Below are 24,398 nucleotides of genomic sequence, written 5' to 3'. Positions count from 1 at the left end.
ACTCTACGTCATCTTTATTATAATTTTCTCATGCAGTTATTGCAATGTGAGCATTAGTACAGCATTATTTTCGTGTTATCATTGATGTGCAGTTGTTGTTTGCATTTACTGGATTTTATTTGCCAGGGGTATTCCTGGCTGGGCGTTTTGGCTCCTAAAATAAGCTGCCACAAAACAAACGTCGGACCGATGTAAAACCTGACCCAATTAAGAACAGGTAAAAACAAATAACTACGTGAGACATCTTGCATTTAAATATCAAATACCCTTTAATATGTCCCGATCCATGAAGAGAAGTCACACGTTTGTACTTCTGCTCGGCACACACGTGACACAGTGATTGCAATCACAAATAAAGCAAAGTTAAGTATCAAACGATGAACGGAATTGAGAGGGCATTTGAGAAGATATTGCCAGACGGTATTTGGCGATGTTGGTTAGCAACACACAAGACTTGCAATCCAGAGATCGTTGGCATGGGAGTTGAAATATGGGTGCGAGCTTCTTAAATCCCACCTTGCCTCTGCTCACCTAGCACTATAAACGGGTCCACCACAGGTAGTCAATTGGCATGCCACCTGTGGTGGGGTAAAATGTGGGTAAGCCCACCTCTTCAAAGCCATCTGGCCAGCATGGGAGAGAAGGCCCCATAACCACGAGAGGGCCTCTTCAGAGCCCCGCTAGCACTCCCTCTAGTGGAGGCCCTGACGTCGGCCGTGGCGTTGAGCGAGACATTTCAGGGCTGCAAATTCACCCGTATGTTAGCTCGTAAATATTTTTGTGATCCAAAGCAAATATTTTTTGTGCTCCCATTCATGAGCTAATACATTTGTTGAGATGCACCCCAAATGTCACGTGCTTTTTAACGAGTGGCTAGTTTAGGATATTTACAACAGGGTGGTAGTGATTCACTAGTGTCAAGTGAATATTAATAAAATCCTTGATAATACAGTGCTGGATGATGGTATCTCCATGCTGTTGGTCACGGGGTTGTTTAACGACACTTCACCGTTCCAGCCCAAGAACAGTTCTGACATCCCTATCCACAGTATGATGTCAGGCATGGCCAGGAATAGAACTCAGGCCGCCAGGTTCAGAGCACGGCACGCAAACGACTGCGTTACCTCGTGCTGCGTCCAAGGGTTTATACTTTAATTCAGCGCCTTCACCCCTGAGCGTAAACAATTATCATTAGAATTGTGCACCAAGTGAAATGAATGCATAAAGATTTAATGAATGCATAAATTAACACGAACAGATGAAAGCATTATGTGTCTATCCAGACGCAGCGGTAGTCTGTAAACTTATGAATTACTGTAATTACCATTATTATTATTATTGTTTTCCAGCTGCGCAGTGCTGTGGTTGTATTCTCAACTCACTCATAAAGGTACAATTTTAAACTACAGTAACATACGGACTGGACCCTGCCATAGGAACGTGACATTGCCACCCATGGCTCAACACCCAGCTAGGCTAATTTGTGTACGGAGTTTAAATTAAGTTTCCATGGCTTTTAAACTATTATTGGATTCATATTCTTAGTATTGGATTCGTTCGTTGTCCATCGCAAAGGATACGAAGGGTACGATTTTCAGATGCCTGGCACGAGAGGACCTCTTTATCCCCTACAAGTCTTTAACAAGTGCCTGGCCACGGAAACCTTCTAACCCTACGCTTACTTTGAACTTCCACAAGGACTTCTCAAAGTGCACTGTCAGCATTTTCAGCGAGTGGAAACGAGGTTGCCCCTTGACATCATTCACATCAGGGAGCAAGTTCACATTACATTTGTCGCATTTACCCAAAAAGCATATTTAAAAGAAAAGAAAAAAGAAATACCCCTGTACATTTCCAAGGTGAGTAATAGATGTTAAATGATTAGCGCAGGAATCGGCTATCAAAATAACCAGACCTAAAAAATCCTCTCAATATTTTCAAGAGTTAAATTTCGATTTAAAGCTTTCGTGACTGCAGGGATTCATCTTCTTGGTTCTTTCGGTAAAGTCACGTAGAATGGAAATAATCAAATAATAAAAATAAAACATAATCAAATAATGCTCACGACGTTTCGGCCACAACGCAAGCAGCCGTCCTCAGGTGAAGAACAGGTCTGTCGATAAGACTCTGTCTAAGACTCTGTCTTATCGACAGACCTGTTCTTCACCTGACAGAGTCTTATCGACAGACCTGTTCTTCACCTGAGGACGGAGTCTTATCGACAGAGTCTTATCGACAGACCTGTTCTTCACCTGAGGACGGCTGCTTGCGTTGTGGCCGAAACGTCGTGAGAATTATTTTATTATGTTTTATTTTTATTATTTTATTATTTCCATTCTACGTGACTTTACCGAAAGAACCAAGAAGATGTTCAAGAGTCTCAATGGACGTGAATAGGAGACGGTGGGTGCTTAATAAGTAACGTCACGAAGCAGTCATTGAAGAGCCGCTCGTCCAGGCTGACAACCCCTGGCTGAGCCGAATCAAAACGGGTTGACTCTGTCTCAGCTTCACCGAGGCACGGCCAAACGACCCTCATCGCTGACGCGGTGTGGGGAGAAGTCCTCATGCAGCAGTGGATTGACCAAGGGCTGTACGTTGTGATTGCTATCGTTTGTGATAGTTAAGCTGGAGTCTCGTGTATGGATTTTCAAGAGCTGCCCACTTCATGTGCCACTGTTGAAATCCCACGTTTGTTAAGTCAACACGTGGGTGTCCTTTACCGCTAAAAGATTGCATTCGAATAGAAATGACCGATAAACAAGTGGAGGCACGTGGGCAGACGATTGTAGCCAAATGAGTAGATTATTGAGCACCTGCTTGACAGCTGTACATTTCATTATTCGATTAAAAGTGTTTGAAAATCACTACGAAAGCACACACGGCCATCTGGAGACTTGTACCAATTATGAGACGCACCGCTGCGGGACGAGGCATATACCATGCCATTTTTTGACAACTGCTGAATTCGGTGGATTTCCACTGCGTTTACAACAACAACAAAAGGGCCCCTCCCACCCCCCCCCCCCCGTGTTATTTTTTTTCCTCCTCGGCGCATAGTTTCTGCGAAATACTTTTTTTTCCTCGTACGCTGGAAACGTATCTCTCGTCGTAAACGTAAACGGGCGCTTCGGGCGAGTGAATGAAACTTCACGACGCTCAGAATAAAATAATCAAAAGTGCCTTTCTTGATCTCGCGGCATTTTCTTTTAAAGGTAAATTGCCAGACGCGATGCAACACGGATCGACTTTACACTTGTTTTTTTCTCTACCAAAAGGGATTGACGCGCGCGATTCGGCCTCGGGGTTGGGTTGTTCTGACCCTCGTTAAAAGCCCGACAACCGGTTATGTTGCAACTTTATTAAGGAGAGACACGTACGAAACATCGGTTTTGGCAGAATAGCAGCAACAGCAACAGCGGCATCAACCTTCCCCCAAGGGGAGCGTGTTTATGAGCGTTCAGAAGGCGACCAGAAAAACCTGCAAGTTCAGTGGAAATTGGTGTCCGTAGCTGGCACGGATGGACCTTACATTACCAAGTCAACACCGGCGCTGAGCAGATGCAGGCAGCCGTGCAGGTTTTTGTGGCCGTACATGGCCTTGGAACACAGCGCCAGCATAACTGCCGCTTGCTAAAACAGCTTTCCCCATTGTAGAGCAAAAGCAACAACAATATTTCAACTTTATTTTTGTGTGTGGGTGTGTAGGGAGCAGCAGAGCAGTGGTTAGCGCAACAAACCAGATACCGTAGCCCCATAAATTGGCAGCACGGATGACAATAGTGGCAATTAGCTGCACTGGACGTTGGTCAACTCAGGCTTACAGAGTGCCCTTGTGCACTGTGTGCGTGTTAACATAAACACTGGGGGACGCAACCCGCTTGGCCTTAATAGGTGCTCGCTAACAGCATTTGCCCCAATTGTTCTGCATGGTTATCAGGGAGATCTGCGTGTTTTATGTGTGTGCTCGTAGAACAAATGATACGGGAGTGTACATGACAGTGCACTGTGCAAATATGATATGCTTTGTCAAACACGTAATTAAGGAAACCTGTTTTTTTTTGCAGAACGTACCCAACAATGTACGCGCGCTGTTATAATAAAGCAGGAAAGCTCAATGTGATCGTTGGTGCATGAGTGGAATACTTGCTTTTTTTTAAGTGCGCACTTTAAAAACATTGATGGCACGAATATGAATGTATGGAAAAGGTAAAATGTTATTGTCGAACAATTTTAGTTTTTGCAAAAATGCGGCCACTTTAAAAAGCTGTCAGCGCAAGGGCGCCAATTGCGATAAACATCGACAGAGCTGCCTTGTGGCGAGCAACTCTGTGCGAAAAAACAAGTCCTTCTGAATCTAGAATTGAAGTTTTCTTGACTGCAGGGATCCATACTCTTTGGTTCTTTCGGTAAAGTCACGTAGGTATTTTTTTTTAAGTTCAGTTAAAATAACTTCAGCCATTGTTTCTTGCTGTGGTTGTCCCACCTGATGACGGACAATTGTGTTGCGCCCGAAACGTCTTGATTTAATTTATTTTATTTTATACCTACGTGACTTTACCGAAAGAACCGAAGAGTAAGTCTTCTGAATATTTGTCCACACACGCGCTTACTTCTTTACACAAGTTTCGAACGCTTTTTTTGAGAATGGAATTTGAAAAGTGTGGTTTGGACTGCCACTTCGCTCTCTCGTCAAAGTAAATTTCACAGCGATGTTCTCAGCTTCCATTCCAGGAATACAGAGGGGGGGGGGGGGTGCCTACATCGTCTAACCAGTTTAGTGGCTTTCTGACCAGCCATTGCACAAATATTTAAACCAACATTCACTGTTGGAGGAGCGCCTCCCCATTGCTAAATAAGCATTTTTTTTTAAAACGCGTTTCTAATAATCCGGACTCCATGTAGAGAATCAGAATCAGAATCTTTATTTATCCTGGAGAAATCTGATGAGCTATGAAGCTCTTTTTCAACATACATTCAGCAGAGGAGGGTCAAAAAGTTATAACAATACAAACAGCGATAGGAATGCAAAGTATAAATCAAAGCACGAAAAATAAATAATATGAAGTATATAAATTCATATACAATGTAGCAAGCACAGGTAATATATTAAACGTGATAAAATTGAGAAAAAAATCCCACCCGCTGGATCTATATAATAAACAAACGCGCACACACTTGTTGAAGGTTGAGATGTTTATGGACAAACACACTGCGAGAAACAAGGTGCTACCTGAAAGTGCGAACACTCATCATATCACTCACAGCAAATACACGTAGCATTGAGCTGGGCAGAGACCGACGTCTCCAACTTACCGGCTTAGGCATTTTTGATTCTGGTCACGGCCGCTTTTCCCGATGCTTTCTTGCCAACTGGCCCGGCCAGACAAAAGCCGCACTCCCACACGCGTGCCGACGCGACCTCGACGAAGAACGTAGCCTGCACGACGATGCGCTCCGCTGCACCTCCAAACACTCGACCTTCCAAGCACTCTGACTGCACCTGTGGGACGGAGCGCCGTGGTTAAAGGGACATGCGGCCACACCCTCCCCCCCCCTCCACCATCTCCTGCCCCCCCCCCAACCATCCCACGCATCTCCACCCCACCTCCTTCCCACCTGTCCTCACTGTCCGATCGTGCGGGGCCCCCCCTGCACACCAGGCGATGTTGAGCCACGACCCACGACCCCCCCTCCCCCTCCTCCCGCGTGTCCACGCCCAGCTGCGCACCGACACCTGGTGGCGTGGAGCGTCACCGAGGTGATTGCATCACCGGGGCTGCGCTGCGGAGATCCCCGCCCTGTAGGCCGACTCAGTTCGCCTGTCCCCCCCCACCACCTCCACACCCCCCCCCCCCCATGTCCCCTTGGAGACGAGGGTTGTTTTCGCTGCTTGATTTTAATGGGAGCGAGCACATGCGTAGCCATGGGTGTTTCTCCGTGTTGGCCGTTGCGGCGGTGGGTTGGGGGATGACAGAGGTCTTTGGGTTGCAGCTGTGTTTGTTTGTATGAATCCGCAGAGGGGTAACGGTGGCCAGGAGCCCACGTGCTTGATGCTTTACGACTCTCGTCCGCCCACAGGTGACCCGAGACCTCAACGGTCATCGCCACGTCGAAGTGACCACAGCGACTGCGCGCCGCGGTGTCCAGATTTGTGCCGTTGTTCTCTTTACAAAGGGGGCGCCCATAAATGACGTCACGCGATTGTGGACGGTTTTTGAACCCCTCCCCTCCTTCGTCACACGGCGTCACAAAAAGTCAGACCTCCCATTAAATATGACGTCACAAAGCTCTGCCCCCCCCCCCCAAAAAAAAAACATGCTTCAAATCGCTTTAAACTATTGTAATTGTAGTGCGTATTTGATGTGGCGCTGCACTCTGATGTTGTAGGAGAAAACATTTATTAAAACGTCTATTTAATTAAGTAGAACGTGTTGTCTATATTTAATTAAAGTTGCGCATTTTGATGTGACGTCACATTTCTCAACTCCCCCCCCCCTCGTCACACATCGTCACAAATGTCTGACCACCCCCCCCCCCCTAGGTGCGTGACGTCATTAATGGACGGCCCCTAATTACAAAAAAAAGACCGCGTGATATTAATTTCACGTCATGATATACAGTACGGTAAATATGTCCTACGTGTGCTTTGTGTGTGTGTGTTAAACTGAAGAGTTCACTGCCCACTCACCCGGCCGGCTCTGTTCCCTGAGCAAATACAGCATTCGGTTTCACGTGCATCCCACGTGGCGCTAAGCCGGGCTGGCTGGCTCGCTCGCTCGCAGAGTGAGTCACTCGGAATGAAAATCACACGCGGGGGATACTCGGAGGTCAAAGCCATTCGCTTAACTCGCGTACGGACTGATCGAGAATGGAGGGCGCCCTCAGGCGTGGTTATTTGGACGCGCGATATTGATGCGTCTGCCGGCACGGTGCGATTGGTTAGCGCACCGAACTCGGCGAACCAACAGGACATCGGTTCGATTCCATCTACCGGCGCCAGAACTGAAACGTCAAAACGGCGGGGCAGATTTTTCCTTCTGGTCCTCCCAGCAGCGCACAGGAGCGCAAACACCACAGACAATCACTTGGCGTTTCATGTGGAGTGGGGTAAAGTGTGGGTATTCCCACCTCTTCGCATCACATCTGTGGCCAAATACCCTCTAAACGCCCTTCCGTCGCCACCGTGGTGCCCGCGAGCCAGGAATCCAGCCAGCAAAACTTTTTTTTCGCAGTATGAAGGGGAATGCGCAGCCCTGCAATTGCTGCTCATGCCGCTGTGGGAGTAAAGGACCCTCCACTTCATAATACGTTATAATAATGTATATTTAATATGGCAATGTACTTGTTTAGCCATAAAAAGCCACACTTGCATCGTATGCCCTTTTTTCAGAAGTTTCTTTTTTGCCTTGGGTTTTAGCTTCGTACTTTGTCAGCCAACGAACGAGTTGTTTGTGAGCGGACACCGGAGCACCCGGAGAAAACAAAAACCCCACGCACAGCTGGGGACAACGCGCCAGCTCCGTCCAGATGGACAACAGATGGCGACGAGTCCACATACTGCACCGCCCTCTGCCGTTGTGTGCGACCCATTTGTAGTACCGGGTGGACAGAGAATTGTTGGGGGGGGGGGCGGGGGGAATTGAAAAACTCGCACCGTTGTTTCAACCGACATACCCGGAAATTGGGCTGAACCAAAGTCCTCTGGATTGCCGATCGAGCATGCTCACCATTACACTACGGCATTCCGATATAATAATAATTTGCTGGTCTTTGTAAATCGACTATTGGACAAAGGTCTCCACGCACCACGTAGGCCGTGGGTGTTGTTTGGACATACTTCACCACGCTGGTTAATGTGTGAGCGGGAAGGCGGGGTTGTGCGGGGTACAGGAATGATTCAGATAACTCTCATCACTCACCACGAGCCGTGACCGCCTATGAAACCCAAGCCGTGGGAGTTTGTGGCACGGTGCGACAACAGCTGCGCCACCACTCCACCCTAGAATCGAAATTAATAATTTCTCACAATTCAATGGATGTACCGAGAGCCCAAGATTCCACTTTTAAACGATGAGTCCATGCATTGTTACACTCCACCCTCCTCCCACCCTCCAATGAATCTACTGCGCTCGGGGTGCCCGCCACCGAGCTGTGCTGAGTCAGGAGAGGCGTTCTCTTCGATACAAGAAAGCTGCGTCCACCCATTCCCGTCCTCTCCATCGGAGTGTGGATTTGCGAAACGCTTCGTAAGATCGGCAAAACGTGACAGAGGCCGCGTGTGTGGGAATGCGACCAGGCCTTGACATTCCTAGAAATCCCATTGCGTCCGCTGACATCCTACAACGCCCACGGTGGGTTTTTTTCCCTCCCCCGATAAACTTTTGTGTTCGCTTTGAGACATTAAAGGGCCTTCGATGTGCTGCTCTGAGTGAAACATGCCAGAGGCGAAACTTTCCATGCAGAGGGATGTATGACGGCGTAATCCTTCATGCACAAGCACAAAGGGGCTTTATTCATGAGCTTCGAACTGACTGGGGCTCACCAGACACGTGTGACATTCTAACAAGAAAGAGGACGGGACCACATCATTCGCATAAAAAAAGTGGAAATCTTTGCTAGCGTAGAGAGAGCGTCGACAGAGATGTGAGTTTGTAGGACTCAACAGCACTTCCGATAAGAGTTTCCCGGCTCTCATCAAGGCTTTTTAAAGACAAGTTAACAAGTTAAAGTTAATTCAACTGTACGTTTCAACACTGAGCCATAGAGACGGACCAAATCTATGAAGCGTGGCGGTGGCTTCGCTGCTGCACGTGCCTGCTGACTGTAACCCAGTCGCGCAAGGCGTGGGCTTCCTCCCACGCTGTAGAATAAACACTCGTCATTAATTGGCTGAAAATATCTTAAAATATAAACCAAATGCAGGACAACGCCTGAAAAAAATTATTGCTACGACTCAGCGTGGAATTCTTAGACACATAAAAATATATATCAGGGCAGAGCACTTGACAACAAAAGCAGGTAAATTGAGCAGAGATGGGAGCGGGGTACGAGAGAGAGTGTAGGATGTCTTTTAGAGCTTGCAGCCAGCGGGGGAACAGGAACACAGCGCTCACTATTCCCCCCCCCCCCCAAAAAAAAATCCTAATGGACATTCAGGGGCCCATCCGGGGGCATGGGTAATGAGAACGACTTCGCCATTGTTGATTCTGTGCGCAGCCGGGTCTCCGATGCTGTCGCCAACAGCCTGGCCAGGCAGAGCCCAACTCCCGCACGCGTGCCGACTTGACCTTGACGAACACGGGGGCGAAATGCCCAGTCCCTCGATACAGGATGGGCGTGGGTTCGATCCCGACCCTGACGCTGGTATTTTTGGAGTTTTCGTGTCTCTCTCCCCGTGATCGCGTGGACTTTTCTCTGGGTCCTCCGGTTTTTCCCACCACATTTAGAAACATGCGTTTAGAGTATTTGACTGCTATACATTTCCGCGTGATAAGCCACTTCTAGATTTGAAGCTTTCGTGACTGCAAGGATTCATACTCTTAGGTTTTTCCGGTAAAGTCACGTAGGTAAAAAATAAATAATAAAAATAAAAAATAATAAAAAATAATAGAATAAATAATAGAAATAAAATAATAAATCACGACGTTTCGGAGGCAACACAAGCTTCCGTCTTCAGGTGGAATCGTCACAGCACAATTGCTGTATCAAGTGATTTTATTCTATTATTTATTATTATTATTATTTATTTTTGATTATTTATTTTTTACCTACGTGACTTTACCGAAAAAACCTATGAGTATGAGCCACTTCGTTGACCTATCATTTGTGGCCAGGTCGCATCGGAAAACGAGCTACGTAGCTCAGTGAGCCTTACCTGGTGAAATAAAAAGCAAGAAGAATAGTTTCGTTATTATAACGATGTGGGTGTGAGGCACGCTCCCCTTCCCTTCCGCTGCGCTGCGGTGTTAAAGGAACGCGGTCCACACCGTCCCACACTACCCCCGTCAAAACATACCCATCGATTAGAATCTCTATTTTTTGGAAGAAAAATTAAACTTCTTGGTTCTTTCGGTAAAGTCACGTAGAATGGAAATAATAAAAATAAAACATAATAAAAATAATTCTCACGACGTTTCGGCCACAACGCAAGCAGCCGTCCTCAGGTGGAGAACAGGTCTGTCGAGGAGACTGTTCTCCACCTGAGGACGGCTGCTTGCACGTGAGAATTTTTACGTTATAATGTTTTATTTTTATTATTTTATTATGTCCATTCTACGTGACTTTACCGAAAGAACCAAGGAGATGAATCCCTGCAGTCACGAAAGCTTTAAATCGAAAACATTTCAAGTTAATTATCGTCACGTGCTCGCAGCTCTGATAGACATCCTCCTCCCTTTCACCTGCCTCCCGACGCAAAATTGACCGATCATCTTCTCATCTCTGCTCCTTGACCGACCCTAAGGAACGAGATTGACTCAAAGTCTCACATACACACACAAACCAAGACAAAGATCCTCCGTGCAGCCTTAACACACTGTGGGCAGGAAGTGCTCCTTCGCGAGCACCTACGAGGGCACGGCACGCGAGGGCGTGGGTGGCCAGCACCTTCCCGGCTTGTGCGAGGGACGTCTCTCTCCTTGACAAATCCAACACAGGAACTTGTTGATCACAATGCACATTCAACTTCGACGTAGCCAGAGGGAGACAAACACGAATTACATGCAAAGCAAATTCAGTTTACAAGACAAAGGGCAAAACGTTATCTGGAAGTATTAAAAGCACGTGGGAGGAGAGTGGAGATCTGGAAAGGGGAACGAATGGCAAACGATCTGTACACGTTGAGAAATATACAAAACTGTCAACGCATGAAGAATGAGGAAAGGAATCATAACACATTGTCACAAAAGGAATGGCGATGTGATGACAAGCGATATGAGTTTGAACGCAGCAAAAAAAGGAAGTTGGAGGTTCAGTAAAGCACGAAAGCATGAGTACGGAGCGAGTGAGACGGACTGAGCCGTAGCTAGACACGTTTTATCTTCATGCAGCAGTGGATAGAGCATCATGGGGCATCACAGTGGCCGTTCAGAGCAGAGGGCTGGGGCAGGATACGTCGCTAGGAGGCTTGATGGTGGAGAAAATCGGCTGCTGCAAGCGGTTGTGCTTTCGCTACGTTGTCCCTACCTGAAGAAGGACGCTTGTGTTGCGCCCGAAACGTCGGGATTTAATTTAGTTTTTTCATGTATTACCTACATGACTTTACCGAAAAAAACAAAGAGTATTGTGTGTATGTAGAACTTCTTTCGCGCCGTACGTAGCCAACCTTGCGAATCAGAGGTGCGAGGGAAAGCCGACAAACGAAACACAAGAAGCAGTTCTAAAGAGATTAATTTTCAAGCTAGATTTCAAAAAGGCATAGCTTCCTAACATCGTACGGAAGAGCATTCCAGACGGCCGCAGAAGTGCATCTGAGAGCGTGCGATGCACTGAGCGTCTTTCTTCCTATGGCCAGCCAGAATGGGAATACATCATGGGATCTCCTTTGCCAGTACCAAAATATGTTTTTCCCCCTATTATCATAGTGCAATGCATGTATTATCAGAGTATGTTTTTTGTTTGCATTCTGACCGCAAACATTGTGGCTAATGCAGACATGATTCCTTGTTAAAGATTTCAGTTTGGTGGTTTAACATCTTAACACCTGTTTTGTAGCCAGAAAAAAGTGGAAAAACTATTATCAGAATGTGAATAGAATGCGAATTCTGGCTCAACTCACTCTGCACAGAGAATCTGACCAAAACCTGCCCAACGAATTCGGCGAAATCGCTTTTAAGGAAATGTCCGGTCAGTGCCAGAATTCTCCAAAAGCGTGCAAACAAAGCCTTCGATGTCTTCCCGGGTTCACTCGCCGTTCGTACGAACACGGCCGGTGACGTGAATGAGAATGATGGAATGTGAACGCAACCGCGCAGCCAGTTCTAGATAGAGGCGACGGGTTCTGTGGCCTAAGCGAATAATGCCACCGCTGCACGATTTGATGTAACGCAGGCAAATTACGGAACTCGCTCGCGCAAAGGAAAATCATGCAAATTTAAGTTTTTTAAAGATATGTGACGAAGCCGGTCAAGCGAGTCTGGGAGGTGAGCGCAACGCCGATCGAAAAACACCGACCCTGCCCAAAGTGAAAATGCACTGTGCCATACAGGTGATCCATTAATAGATACACCCATGATTTCAAATCCCCCCCCCCATACCTTTATTATCACCAGCTGATTGAACGGCGATGGATCCCGAGTTGTTTTTCTCTGCCATTTATTTTGTCACGTTCTATTAGTGGGGCGTCTGTAAGTGGATCGCCCTGTACCGTGCCGTAGTTGCGGTACGAGCATCGTCAAGCGGCAGGACAAGCCACGGCTCACAATCGGAACGTGGCGAGTTCAATTCCTGGTTGTGGGTGGAAGTGAGGGTGAGCGGGGGGGGGGGGGGGGCGCAGTCTGACTGAGCCCATCATCCCTCACTCCGGGGTCGATACAATTAGTACCACTTTAGGTGGGAAAGTCAACCAGCGGTTGTCGCAATGGAGAGATTCGTCCCTGGCAAAGGAATGTACAATTTCCACCACAGCTTACAGGGGCTGCAAGCAGCAGCTTAGCAGTGGGTCAATGCATATTTATTGAGCGAGGATATCGCTTTGTACGCTGACTCTGCCATAGATTCCCAGAGTCAAGGTCTAAGATCATGTTCTAACAGGGCGGTGAAGTCTGTAGGGTGTCAAATGTATCCTGTGCAAGGGCAAAGCCTCGTTTAGCGAGAGGCGCGATGAACATTCTTTGGACGGAGGACCTCTAAAGTTGCCCTTTCACGTCACTGAGGAGAAATTAAATGAGATCAACCCCTGCTCATAAATAACCACTACATATTTAGTGTCAATGGTATTCCCCCAATTGTACAGAAAAGGCGCTGCTATCATGAATGTTTGTGCGGCTGCAGTATCATGTAACTTTAAAAGACGTGTTTCTAGACTTAATTTGTTATACGAATCACCAGCGGTCTGCAGGATTAGCCAGTGGTTCAAAAAATAATCAAAACCCATAGTCAAAACACACGCAGAATAACCATTTGTAATTGCTATAAAATTCTTTATACCGCGGTCACAGGACAATATCTGTGGTGATTTCCAAAATTAGTGTCGGTGTCCGCCTTAAAGACGTCTCGTTTCTAAACCACCTGGTTACCAATGTTAGGTCTCAACGCCCATTGCCGTTGTTAACATTTAAACAAAGACACACACGCATTTACACATCTGCGAAGTCACGTGCCAATTAATATAAGGTGTAACATTCTTAATCATGGGGACCAATGGTGCGGTAGTTGGCGGACCGAGCGATGAACCGTGCAGGCCGAGTTCAATTCCCAGCTCCGGCTAACTGGAGTGGAGAGTGACGACTAAAACAGCAACAACAAAAACAACTAGAACAGCCTCTGGTCCCCCTCCCACTTGACGAGCCCACACGGAGCAGTGCGGTGAAGCACCGCCAAGCAACGCCCGTGACGGACACAGCGGCATGAAGATGCCTTCATCTCGCAGTGGATTGGCAGAGGGCTGGAAATATAGAAAATGTTATTATTAGTATTCTGAATCGTACCACAAACACTCAGAGTACAAGTCTAAAACTTTACAAAAGTTTTAATGTGGAAAATACACCTCGCCCGAAAGATGTGCGAGTGTCGTTCCCGATGGCACGGGGAGGTCAAGATTTTAACCTTTGATTCCAAGAATCTTTTGACCCATGCTTAGGCTGAGCAGAACCACAAAATGTGACGGCCTCCCCCATGGCTCAGCACAGAGTTGATCGATGTACGAGGAGTCAACTGGGACAGCTTCTGCGTTTCGGGGTCATCTGATGTGAGCCGTGACCTTGTGGATTCTGTCTTGGGAGGCGCAGCCGAATCTGCCGTCGCAGGCAGGGGCCTGGAACGAGATAACGGCAGAGCAGATGAAACGGGGCATTGAGGTGGTTTGGACGGGGCACAAGACAATTTAAAAAAAAAAAACCATTCTTGAAAATAATCTCAAGAGATTTATACTTGACACTCCGTGACTTTTGCTTCAATGCATCAACCATCGCCCGAAGGGAAGAAGTTCCTTTGGCTCTTTTGCAGTGGCACCATGAACCAATTGCTCGCCTCTGAAGCAAAAGTAGCATATTGAATGGGAGAGAAATCGATAGCGTTCCGCCGAAATACCCGGTGCCATTGGGAAGGTCCTTGGCGCCGGCGGCAGAGGGGTTAAACGTGAAATGTCAGCGATTAATTTTCTATCCCTCGACCACCACATAGCCAAAAACATCGCGCCAATTTTTTTTTATATTTTTTACACACCACAACAACAAAAAATTCCACCTCCAACTGCCCTTCGCGCGTGTCTCTGCTTCACCCGTTTCCGTGCGATTGCCTCTAAAATTGGAAACGCTTTTCGTGCACTGGCAGAAGCGGGCCCGTTATTGAGACGTCACTCGGTTCGCAGAGGATACGGAGACTGGAAACATGTCACACGGCCACGGCGTCGTTTAAAAAAAATATTATGCCCGTGGTGACATAAAGAGGTGATAATTAAAGCAAATGTTACTGCAGGCCAACACCTATAAACGAGGTCTCACGTAAGCAAGGATGCGTTACTTTCGTGACTCAAGCAGTGCCGCCCCATCGGATATTATAGTGTGTCATAAAAAGGGGCCTTCCTCTTTAAAACTGTTATACTTAGAAGTTGGAGCTAGGCTGTTAAAACTATACAAACGCACATGCTGCAGTATGAAGATTGTATCGCATGTCATCCGCCTATAGCTCTCACTCCTCACTGTGTCAACCAAGGGAGAATACCGTGCTCCAGAAGATGTCTAGGGCAGACGTGTGACATGGAGCGATGCCATCTACTCGCGTGCAGGTGCTAGGCGGATTGCTACTTCACATTGAGAGTTGGGGAAGGCCGATATGGGAGACTTCATCCAGCAGTGAGTTGATCATGGCTCAACATGATGATGAGCACTCATGATTGGTCGGTGGATTTGTTTTAATGGGCAGTGCGAAAGGCACGAGGTAGCTAACATCAAAACTGGCCTTGCTCTTTTTTTGAGAAAACATGAAGTGCCACCGGTTTAACCTCTCTCACGGAGGCCCTCTCGTCTTGCCGACCATCATCATTGCGATCCTGCCAAAGGCAATGATCAAACACAGGCATCTCCGCATTAACTCGGCTGCCTCAAGGCGTAGATGAGAGCTAGCAACGTGCCCTCGGTTTTGATCGGTCACGACAGATACAAGGGCAATGTCACCAATGTGTGAATCCCTGCCTTGTGCTGTGTGGCCCAAGTCTTTTAATCTGGGTCCACCTTGCCGGCAGCAACGAAAGGCGCAGTATAAGCAAATCAAGAAAACGCACCAAGTGAACGAAAACAAAGCAATTGTTTTTTTTATCATGATTTGAAGTTTTTTTTCTTTATATGTTACCAGGTAAGGTCCACTGAGCTATATAGATATTTTCAGAAGCGACCTAGCCACTTACGATAGCTCAACGAAGTGGCTTATCATGTGGAAATGTTTAGCAGCCAAATACTCGAAACGCGTGACGTTGATTCTGAATGTGGAGGGGTAAACCGGAGGAGGACCCGGATACAAATCCACGCGACCACGGGGAGAGAGACACGCAAACTCTAAATACACAGCAGCAGGCGTCAGGGTCGGGATCGAACCCACGATCTCCTGCATACCAGGCGAGGTAGTTAACATCTCGCCATGAGCCAAATAAGGGTTAAAATATCAGCTCAAATTAATGTATGAATACACATCAGGACTAAAGTTAAAAAGTAAACTTCTCTCTGTAAATGCTATCTTTTCTGAATCTCTCTTCTCGAATCGCATGACATCTCGGTTTTTTGTGTATATCTTTCTCACCTCACTGCATCTTTCTATCTCTCTCTCGTTAATATCTCTTCTGTCATCTGACAAAGATTTTATACATTTCATCACCACTCGGCAAATAGCCTGGTACCAGCGTCATCAAATGCAATATGAAATAAATCCTGGCTAAGCTGCGTGCACGTGCGTGTACACCATTGTTATGTAATGTAGCATCATGGTAACTACGGCAGAGCTTGTAATTCATCACTACAATAAATGGAATGTTAAAATGATCAGAATAAATGGATGTTTCAAGTACTAGGAGTGTAAACATGTCTCAGTAAATCTGCAGATATCTGGAGATCTGGCAAGATGCCTGATTTTGGCATAATTCACTCAGTGTTGAGCTCATTTACATAGTATGGCTCCTATCCCAAACACAGACACGGAACGAAGCGTTCAACATCTCTTCAAAATCATATGCAAATATTATCGAGTATTGTCGAGAAAAATATCAACTTCTTTCAGGTATTTCTCAAATCGAGTGGAGTTTCCTCTGCCCAGTCCCGATTTCCCAACCATCTCCTTTCCTGAGTCGTCACCTCTACGTCCACTCCACATTCCTTCATATCCAGGTTCACTGCTTTGTACCCACCTCTCCCCAAGCCTGCCTCTCACTTTGGGGCCCTGGTGCTTCCACGTCAATCGCCTTCCTTCCAATGCGGTGTTCCTCTCTACTAATGACATGGCCAAGCCATCTGAATCGATTTTCAGCATTATATGATCTGGGTACCGCTTTGTGTTTACTGCACATACACCACAACCCCCGCTGGTTTAAACATTCCCAAGATACACCTCAGCTGGTAGGACCTAAGACTTTACCAGATGGGGCTTCTGGTAAGACTGCAAGTGTAACTCTTAAGCAAGGTTCATCAACAGTGGGAGTTTTTAGGAGACCAACCAGTCTCTTGCCATGGGAATGTGGAATATCCACCACTGGTGCGTGACCTGTACATTGAAAGATCTGACAGTGACACTTTATTATTATTATTTATCCTTCCTCCACCCCCCCCTAAAGGGAAATCTCTATCATGCTTCCAATAATTACATTGATAAACACGACTCCTGGGCCGTAGCCATACACCACGTAGGTTATGGGCGTACGGTATGTACTGTATACACAAATGCACATCGGCTTGGAATGTTAAATAGTTGTGCGTGTTGTGTGCGTCACAAGGCATATTGAGCACATTCCACTTGGTAATGAGCGCGCAGTCGACTCTGGGGGGGTGTCTCTACCAGGAGCGGTGGCGTAGCGGTTAGCGGGAGACAAAGGCGGCCGGGCGTGGTGCTGACCACCCACGCCCTCGTGTGCCGTACCGGCCTTCATAGGTGCCACTGCCTCACAGCACTTGCTGTTTGGTTCTTTCGGTAAAGTCACGTAAAAGTAAAAAAATCACGACGTCTCGATCGCAACACCGCTTGTGTTGCGATCGAAACGTCGTGATTTGTTTAATTTGTTATTTGATTTTATTTATATCTACGTGACTTTACCGAAAGAACCAAAGAGTATGGATGCCTGCAGTCACGAAAGCTTCAAATGAAGATCTAACAGCACTTGTTCAGTGCGGGGGGGGGGGTCTTTGAACGACGTGGGTGTAGCCGCGTGGCGCAGAGGTTAGCGCCGAGATCGGCGCTGAGCCGATCTCGATCCACCTGCTCACGGGCAAGGTCAAGGTGGGGCGAACATCTCTCCGCCCCCCCCCCCCACCTGGGTTCCCCCTGGGTTAACTCAGCCGTAAATGAGCACACGTGGTGCACGTGACGCGTTGAAACATCATCAACGATGGGGGGGGGCTGGTGGGGGGTGACACGAGTCAGCCGCACCACCACCACCACCGCCTGGTCGTCATTGACCTTCATCTGGTGCCACTCGCTAACACCCCCCCCCCCCGACAGTTGCATTGCGATAGTGGGGGGGAGGGGGGGCGCGTCTTTGTGCGCACTGAGGAATGGGGACACACGTGTTTGGGTGTGTCACAGACTGCGTGTCGGTGTGCGATGTGGGGAGCGGTCTCCCCTTGCCCTCGGGGGTGGTGGCTTCGGTTCGCCGTCGACGGCCGCGTTGCACCACCACCACCACCCCCCGCCCGCCCGCGTCGTGCACGACGTCGGCGGCTCTGTGCCTCGCGGGACAATGAATCATCGCCCGGGAGGGCCCCGGCGTCACACCAAAGGCAGCAGCGCCAATCCCACGGCTTTCGGGACCCGCCAATGGCTGGCAGCCGTCTAAAAATAGCCCGGCTATATAAATACATAGCGCGCGCCTGGCGAGGTAGGTGTCGTGGAGGAGGCATGCAGGCAGGACAGTCAGGCAGGCGGGCGGGCGGGCGTGCGTGTAACGACTCAAAAGCCCTCTCGAGATACGTGGACGCAAGGGGCGCGCCGTGGTTTTGAACGCCTAAACTTTTAAACGTGTCCCCAACGTGCGTCGCTTGCAGGTGTATATTGCGTGTCTCTGTGTGTATGTATATGTCCAAGCCGCGTGTGTTTGGGCTGGCATCATCAGGACCGCGATTTTAAAAGGGCCTCGGACTACTGATGTACTCATGTGCGTGTGTGTGTCGACTTTTGGCCGCGCGATGTGTGTGTGTGTCGTCTCCCTGGGCTCGCTCGATCCGTAGAGATGTCATCGTTAATTTTAACTCTGCAGCAGCTACGGAATAATGAGATCTGCCTCTCTCTCTCTCTGCTGTGTGAGCAATGTTTGGATCTGTGCCGCCTATGACCGCAGCGCCGCGGTGGCCTTTTGGCAAGCTCCTAATTGCACGTGTTCTTCCAATGGGGATTTTTTTGTTTGTTTACCTAATGAAGTCATCAGTACGCATGTATGTATGTTGAACTTCTTTCGCACCGTGCGTAGCCAACGGCGATGATTGGAGGGGTGGGGGGGTACAAACTAGACACAAAAACGCAGTTCTAAAATAAATTAGTTTTTAAGCGAGATCATTTGAAAGTGCATAGCTCCGAGTGGCTTCCTAATATCGGAAGGCAGAGCGTTCCAGACGGCCGCAGAAAGCGCGTCTGAAAGTACGGTAATCGGATTCGGTTAGGGCGCTGTGCATTCAGCCCGAGTTCGATTCCTGGCCACGGCTATCATCAGTGGCGAGCGATATTCTGCTGCCCCCCCCCCCACGCCATTTATACCAAGATGCACTCAAGAGCGTGGTGAAGTATGGTCAAACCGCTCCCCACCCCCATAACCGAGACGGCTCGAGGAGACCTTCATCCAGAAATGGTTCACAAATAAGGACCGTAAATTATTCTTCACGTTCCCATTCCCGCTTCTCATTTGGGTTGTTTTTTTTGCGAGCTGCGGAACATTGCATTGCTGATAATAAAACAAAAACTGTCGGCCACTTCTATTTCCTACGTAATTAATCATCGCATTCCACGCACACGCTGCCCGTAAACACCACATAATAGCCATTGTTAAATTGAGGAGTGAATTTACGACACTCTGAACGGGAGACTCAAAGCCAGCAGCAAGGCAGAGCCGTAATTGCCTCTGGGAACAGAGGAATGTACTCGAGATCGGCGACAGCACGGGGGATAGAGCCTCGTTTGCTGTCCGTTGTCAATTGCTCACTTTGCTCAGCAATGATCAGCTGTCTGCACTCGTCCCGTCTCGGAGAGCAGAGGCCCTCTCGCCCACACTCGCACAGAAGGGCGCTGTGGGTGTGCGAAACGAGATGTGATTGAACAGAGGTCCCGTCTACTGTGGAGGACGAGGAGACCCGTCATCCCGCGGGAGCTGCTTAATGTGCCCGCCAGGTGGGTTGACCTCGTAGCCTGGGTCAAAAATCCCACGAATTGCTCAATAAAAACGCCTCGAATGGCCACATCTGCCTGCTTTGGTCATTAAGGACGCATTGCCTTACTCCATCAGCCCGGGCCATTGTGCGGTGGTGTAAATTGTCGATTTAACTATCGGCAATAAATACGATAGAGCCACGAAAAAAGCGTGCCACGAGGACGACGGCACGCGCCTTTCAACATGCCTGCACACCTGTGCTTTAGAATTCCAAGACATAAAACCTATAAATAAAGTTGTTGTTTTTTGTTACCTGCAGTAATGAGCTGAAACCCCTTACAAGCTGTTGCTGACGGAGGACTGTGGTCTGCGGACGTGCGAGAGAAAACATTTATTTGTCACCAATGCTCGTTGAACAGATATTGCACTGAGTGGCTTTTTACGGCATGTCCCAGGGAAATTAATTCATCATAATAAAGAATGATTACCGCCAATAGTGGAAATGTCACGGATGTGTTATAACTCATTTGAGCCATTAGCATACGGTGGTAACCGCAGGCTCGTGTCCTGTAGGCGTTCTTTAGTGGCGCGCGTTTTGCCAATTACTGCACATAAGTCACTCGGTACGCGTCGTATTAATAATCAAGCGTCTAATACGCGCACACCGATAGACTTTAAGACTCGTACCTTTACACCCAGGGACAAGCGCTTACGAAATAATTTCTCAAGGTTGCGTCATTAAACAGCGAAACAGCGACTCTTATAATAATAGTAGTAAGAATTGCGTTTGCTTGTCGTCAGTAGCATAGCGTGGTTGGTATCGGGCAAAAGGGAACGAATTGGTGGCCCCTCTGTCTAAATTCTACCCCTCATCAGAGCCAGGTGCTTTGGAGCCCTGCGGCCCATGGGGTTGGGGTTGCCACCCTCTGCAGTGCAAGAGACTGGCACACACGTTAAGAAGAAGACGACGACGAGAGAACTTGGGGAGTCAATCCGGGACAGGTGGCAACCCCTCGTGTAGTTGCACCGCCTGTACACTCGACATCTAAGTCCGGGGGCTCTCGATGCATTTATTTGCTTGTTTTTGTCGTGCACCACGTGGGAGGATCGTGTGAGACTCTCGGTCATGGAAAACGCACTCGGGCGCCCCACTCTTAAAAATCCAATCACGCGTACAAATCACGAGGGAGGTTGTCTCGAGGTGAAGCTGCAGTTTTAGTCGAATAAATTGTGAAAATAAAGTGAAGCCTACAAAACTCGCCCCTCCAGTTGTGTTGCGTTGTCGCGGATGAGTATTCCCGTGCTACACGCGCACACGTGTTCCATCGGTGTTGCGACGTCTTAATGCCAACAAGGCAAGATAATTATTGAGGTCATTTAGCGCCGCGTATGCAGCCATTTCAGGTCGTTTTTTTTTAACATCATCGCATTTTTACCACTACCCCGCTGTAAATCTGCGCAAAACTCGTTCACAAGAGACACACACATTCCACTCAATCCTACATACAGCCCCCTAACCCTGCCTGACAACCCAACCCTAACCTTCTGTAATTTCAGCTGATTTGACATTTATCCTTCACCAATTCTTCTCTTTACACGAGGTTTCAACGCAAGGCCACAATTGTGTGTTTGGTGTTGTGAGCCATTCGACGGCATCCGTGGTGATAGCGGAGTGGAGCAGTCCGCTTGTTCCACCACAGTACGCGTGGTTGTGTCAGGGTTCTTGTTGTTGGGACGTTGTTGTTGGGATATGGATGTTGTTGTTGTTGGAACATGGTTGTTGTTGTTGTTGGGAAGTTGTTTTTTGTTGGGATGTGGTGGTTGCTGTTGGGGCACGGTTGTTGTTGTTGGGATGTGGATGTTGTTGGGACGTGGTTGTTGTTGGGACGTGGTTGTTGTTGTTGGGACGTGGATGTTGTTGTTGTTGGGACGTGGATGTTGTTGTTGTTGGGACGTTGTTGTTGTTGGGACGTGGTTGTTGTTGGGAAGTGGTTGTTGTTGTTGTTGTTGGGACATGGATGTTGTTGTTGTTGGGACGTGGTTGTTGTTGTTGTTGGGAAGTGGTTGTTGTTGGGACATGGATGTTGTTGTTGTTGGGACGTGGCTGCCTGCGGCCCCCACAGTCGTCGGCTCTGCAGTGAGATTATTCTTCACCAATGACACTGTGTTTACACAACGCTGCTGCCCCCCCCCCCCCGCAAACACAGCACATGACATCACGCGTGCTGCCCTCTTGAAAATACCCAGGCTGCTTAGCGCAGCTGCGGTCCCAGTCGATGCAGAAAGCTGCGAGATCTTGCGACGACCATGCCTCCAATTCATAACTCGGTAATAGTCTATATCGGGCGATGGGACCTTCATCAGAACAGAAAGTCATGGCCATATTATTTATTTCCTAGAAGGCACGAGTTGCCGAGGAATATGTAAATGAGTAATATGTACGCAGTGACATATATAGGGTGATCCATTTATAGACGTCCCACTGATGTCAACGACCCCCCCCCCCCTTGGCTTCCTTGTCCACGGATGATTGGACATTGTGATTTACTATCGATAAAGCCGCGTGAGCGGAGCGTCAAACGATGTAATCGGTTGTATTGGGATTTGTGGTAGACGCGTGAAATATTTGTCGTGAAAAGTCACATTGTCTGCAAGATCTGCATGGTATTAATCATTATTATTTTAGTGGGGTATCTACGAATGGATCGCCCCGTGCACGGTGTAAGACAATTGGGGCTACAGCGCCACCCACAGGCGGAGGTCTCTGTAACTGCAGTAAAGAGCAGAAAACCCCGCGTGATTTATTTAATGAACTTAATACCAGTAGGAACCTCCTGGTTACACCAGCCCACATGGGATTATTGTGTCCGTCCGTCCGTCGTGGATCCAAAAATGGGAGGGGTGGGGCTGGGTGGAGAGGGGAGGGTGGGGAGGGGCTGGGTGGGGAGGGTGGGGAGGGGCTGGGTGGGGGGTGGGTGGGGCTGGGTGGGGAGGGGCTGGTCACCCCGTGGTGCCCTTATGAAACTCAACGTTTAACCTACTCACGCCGGCTTGGGCCGCCCTCACAGTCGGCCATATTTGCGGAATACACCACGCCGCCGTTGACCCTGGCCATTAACCGAGCAACCCAACGTTCCTACCAGCTCCCTCCGCAGGAATGTGTTCAAGGTGAATTGATTGCCATCTGTTGAGTAGGGCTAAAACAAACACTCGGTTAAATCGAACGGTCGGTTTATATTTATTGCAATAAAGTGTGTGTGTGTGTTTTATGACGGTAGAAACTGAATATCCGCACATACCTTGGTAGCAAGGGCGAGCTGTGGATGTCACCAGAAGTGTCCTATCGCCGTCCTGCCACCGGGACAAAGGCAGCGCGGTCTCACGCTCATCTCGGCCGAGCCGGGCGGGAACTCGAGCGGGCCGGGTGAGTCTCACCTGCACGCGTCTCGTCGCCACGACGCGCGCGAAACGAACCGAGCACCCTGCAGCAGCGACGATTCAAGTGAACGTGCCAAACGTTGTCGGTTCCAACATTGGGTTGATATCGGCCCAACGTTCAAGCAACGTTCAAGCAACGTTAAACCTCCCCCACCCCCCGACGTAAGCCAACGAAAAAAACGTCGCGTCCTGGGGGCCGAAACCGGCCTCCAAACTTTCGGGAGACTCACCACGTGGCAAGGTGACGGGGACCTCACCACGTGGCAAGGTGACGTCACCACGTGGCAAGGTGGTGGTGACCTCACCGATCCCAGCCCACCTGCACCCCGGGTCATGGTCAGCCTTGCGTGTGGGAAGAACGATATATTATATGATAATAATAAATAATATACGAGTTCACGAAGCCTGTCTTTGACACGAAAACGTTTTAATGTAATAAGCAACCTTGTGACTTTTCTTCACTATTTTTATCTGCAATCAGACACTGACAACTACTCCAAAAATGTATTTTTCCACGGAAAACACATTTTTGACGACTTGATTCAACTTGTTATATTTAACGACGTACCCATTGGAAACCGCTCAATTTAAAGATTCCGTTATTTTTTTATTATAAAGAACAAAAAGTTATCAACTTAAATAATCTGTGAGGGGAGGCTCCTATCTTTTTACCGTTTTCGAATTATTCAGATTTGAATATCATAAATGCGTATCTTTTCGTTCAAAAAAGATAGAACAATGTTTGTCACTTTATTTGCGGTTTAACGCTCTATCAAACGAAACAAAACACGCAATCTTATATTTTGAACGATTTCTGAATGACACCACGCACAAACCTGTTTATGGGGCACAAAATCGAGATTTGGGGACCTTAAAATGAAAAATCTCGAAATTTCAGATGTCCTCAGTTTAACACGTAGGCTTTCGCGACCAATATTATTCATAATAAAGGTTTTTAGGTTAAATTGCGTCATTTATAAATGTGTCGTATCCCTCCACCACCCTACACGGCCAATCAGTAAAAAAAGTGTCACGTTGACAACAGACAAATAGTTCACTACTTTAGCCCACCGGTGCGTTGAAGAGTGGATCCACAACATTTACAATTTTTGAGTACGACGTTTCGCTGGTAATTACATCCGGCATCATCAGGCGATTTTCCAGAATAGTGAAGCCCTCCACTTGCTCCCGGTCTTAAATAGAGCAGCAGCAGGGTGACGTCATCGTTTAACCCAATCAGGCGCAG

General features: G+C 48.0%; 1 protein-coding gene and 1 long non-coding RNA gene across 2 annotated transcripts in view; both read right to left on the bottom strand.

The window, feature by feature from the left end:
* LOC144734209 (radixin-like) overlaps positions 1 to 5,647 on the bottom strand; it is a 64,951-nt gene extending 59,304 nt beyond the window's left edge. Inside the window, exons 1-2 of the mRNA XM_078616312.1 lie at positions 5,620 to 5,647; positions 5,317 to 5,503 (exon numbers count right to left, since the gene is read on the bottom strand). Coding sequence (XP_078472438.1) covers positions 5,317 to 5,328 — 12 coding nt within the window. The 5' untranslated portion in view covers positions 5,329 to 5,503; positions 5,620 to 5,647. The remainder of the gene's footprint in view (positions 1 to 5,316; positions 5,504 to 5,619) is intronic.
* A 7,482-nt stretch (positions 5,648 to 13,129) lies between these two features.
* Positions 13,130 to 23,535, bottom strand: LOC144734250 (uncharacterized). The gene is made up of 3 exons (XR_013588496.1): positions 23,014 to 23,535; positions 13,768 to 13,975; positions 13,130 to 13,606 (listed from the first exon to the last, which is right to left on the bottom strand). It is a non-coding gene; the product is annotated as an uncharacterized LOC144734250 (long non-coding RNA).
* Between the last annotated feature and the right edge of the window lie 863 nt (positions 23,536 to 24,398).

This window comes from Lampetra planeri, chromosome 50, assembly GCF_965212315.1.
Source record: "Lampetra planeri chromosome 50, kcLamPlan1.2.h2, whole genome shotgun sequence".
Classification (NCBI taxonomy): Eukaryota; Metazoa; Chordata; class Hyperoartia; order Petromyzontiformes; family Petromyzontidae; genus Lampetra; species Lampetra planeri.
This window is presented reverse-complemented; position numbering and strand designations above follow the sequence as displayed.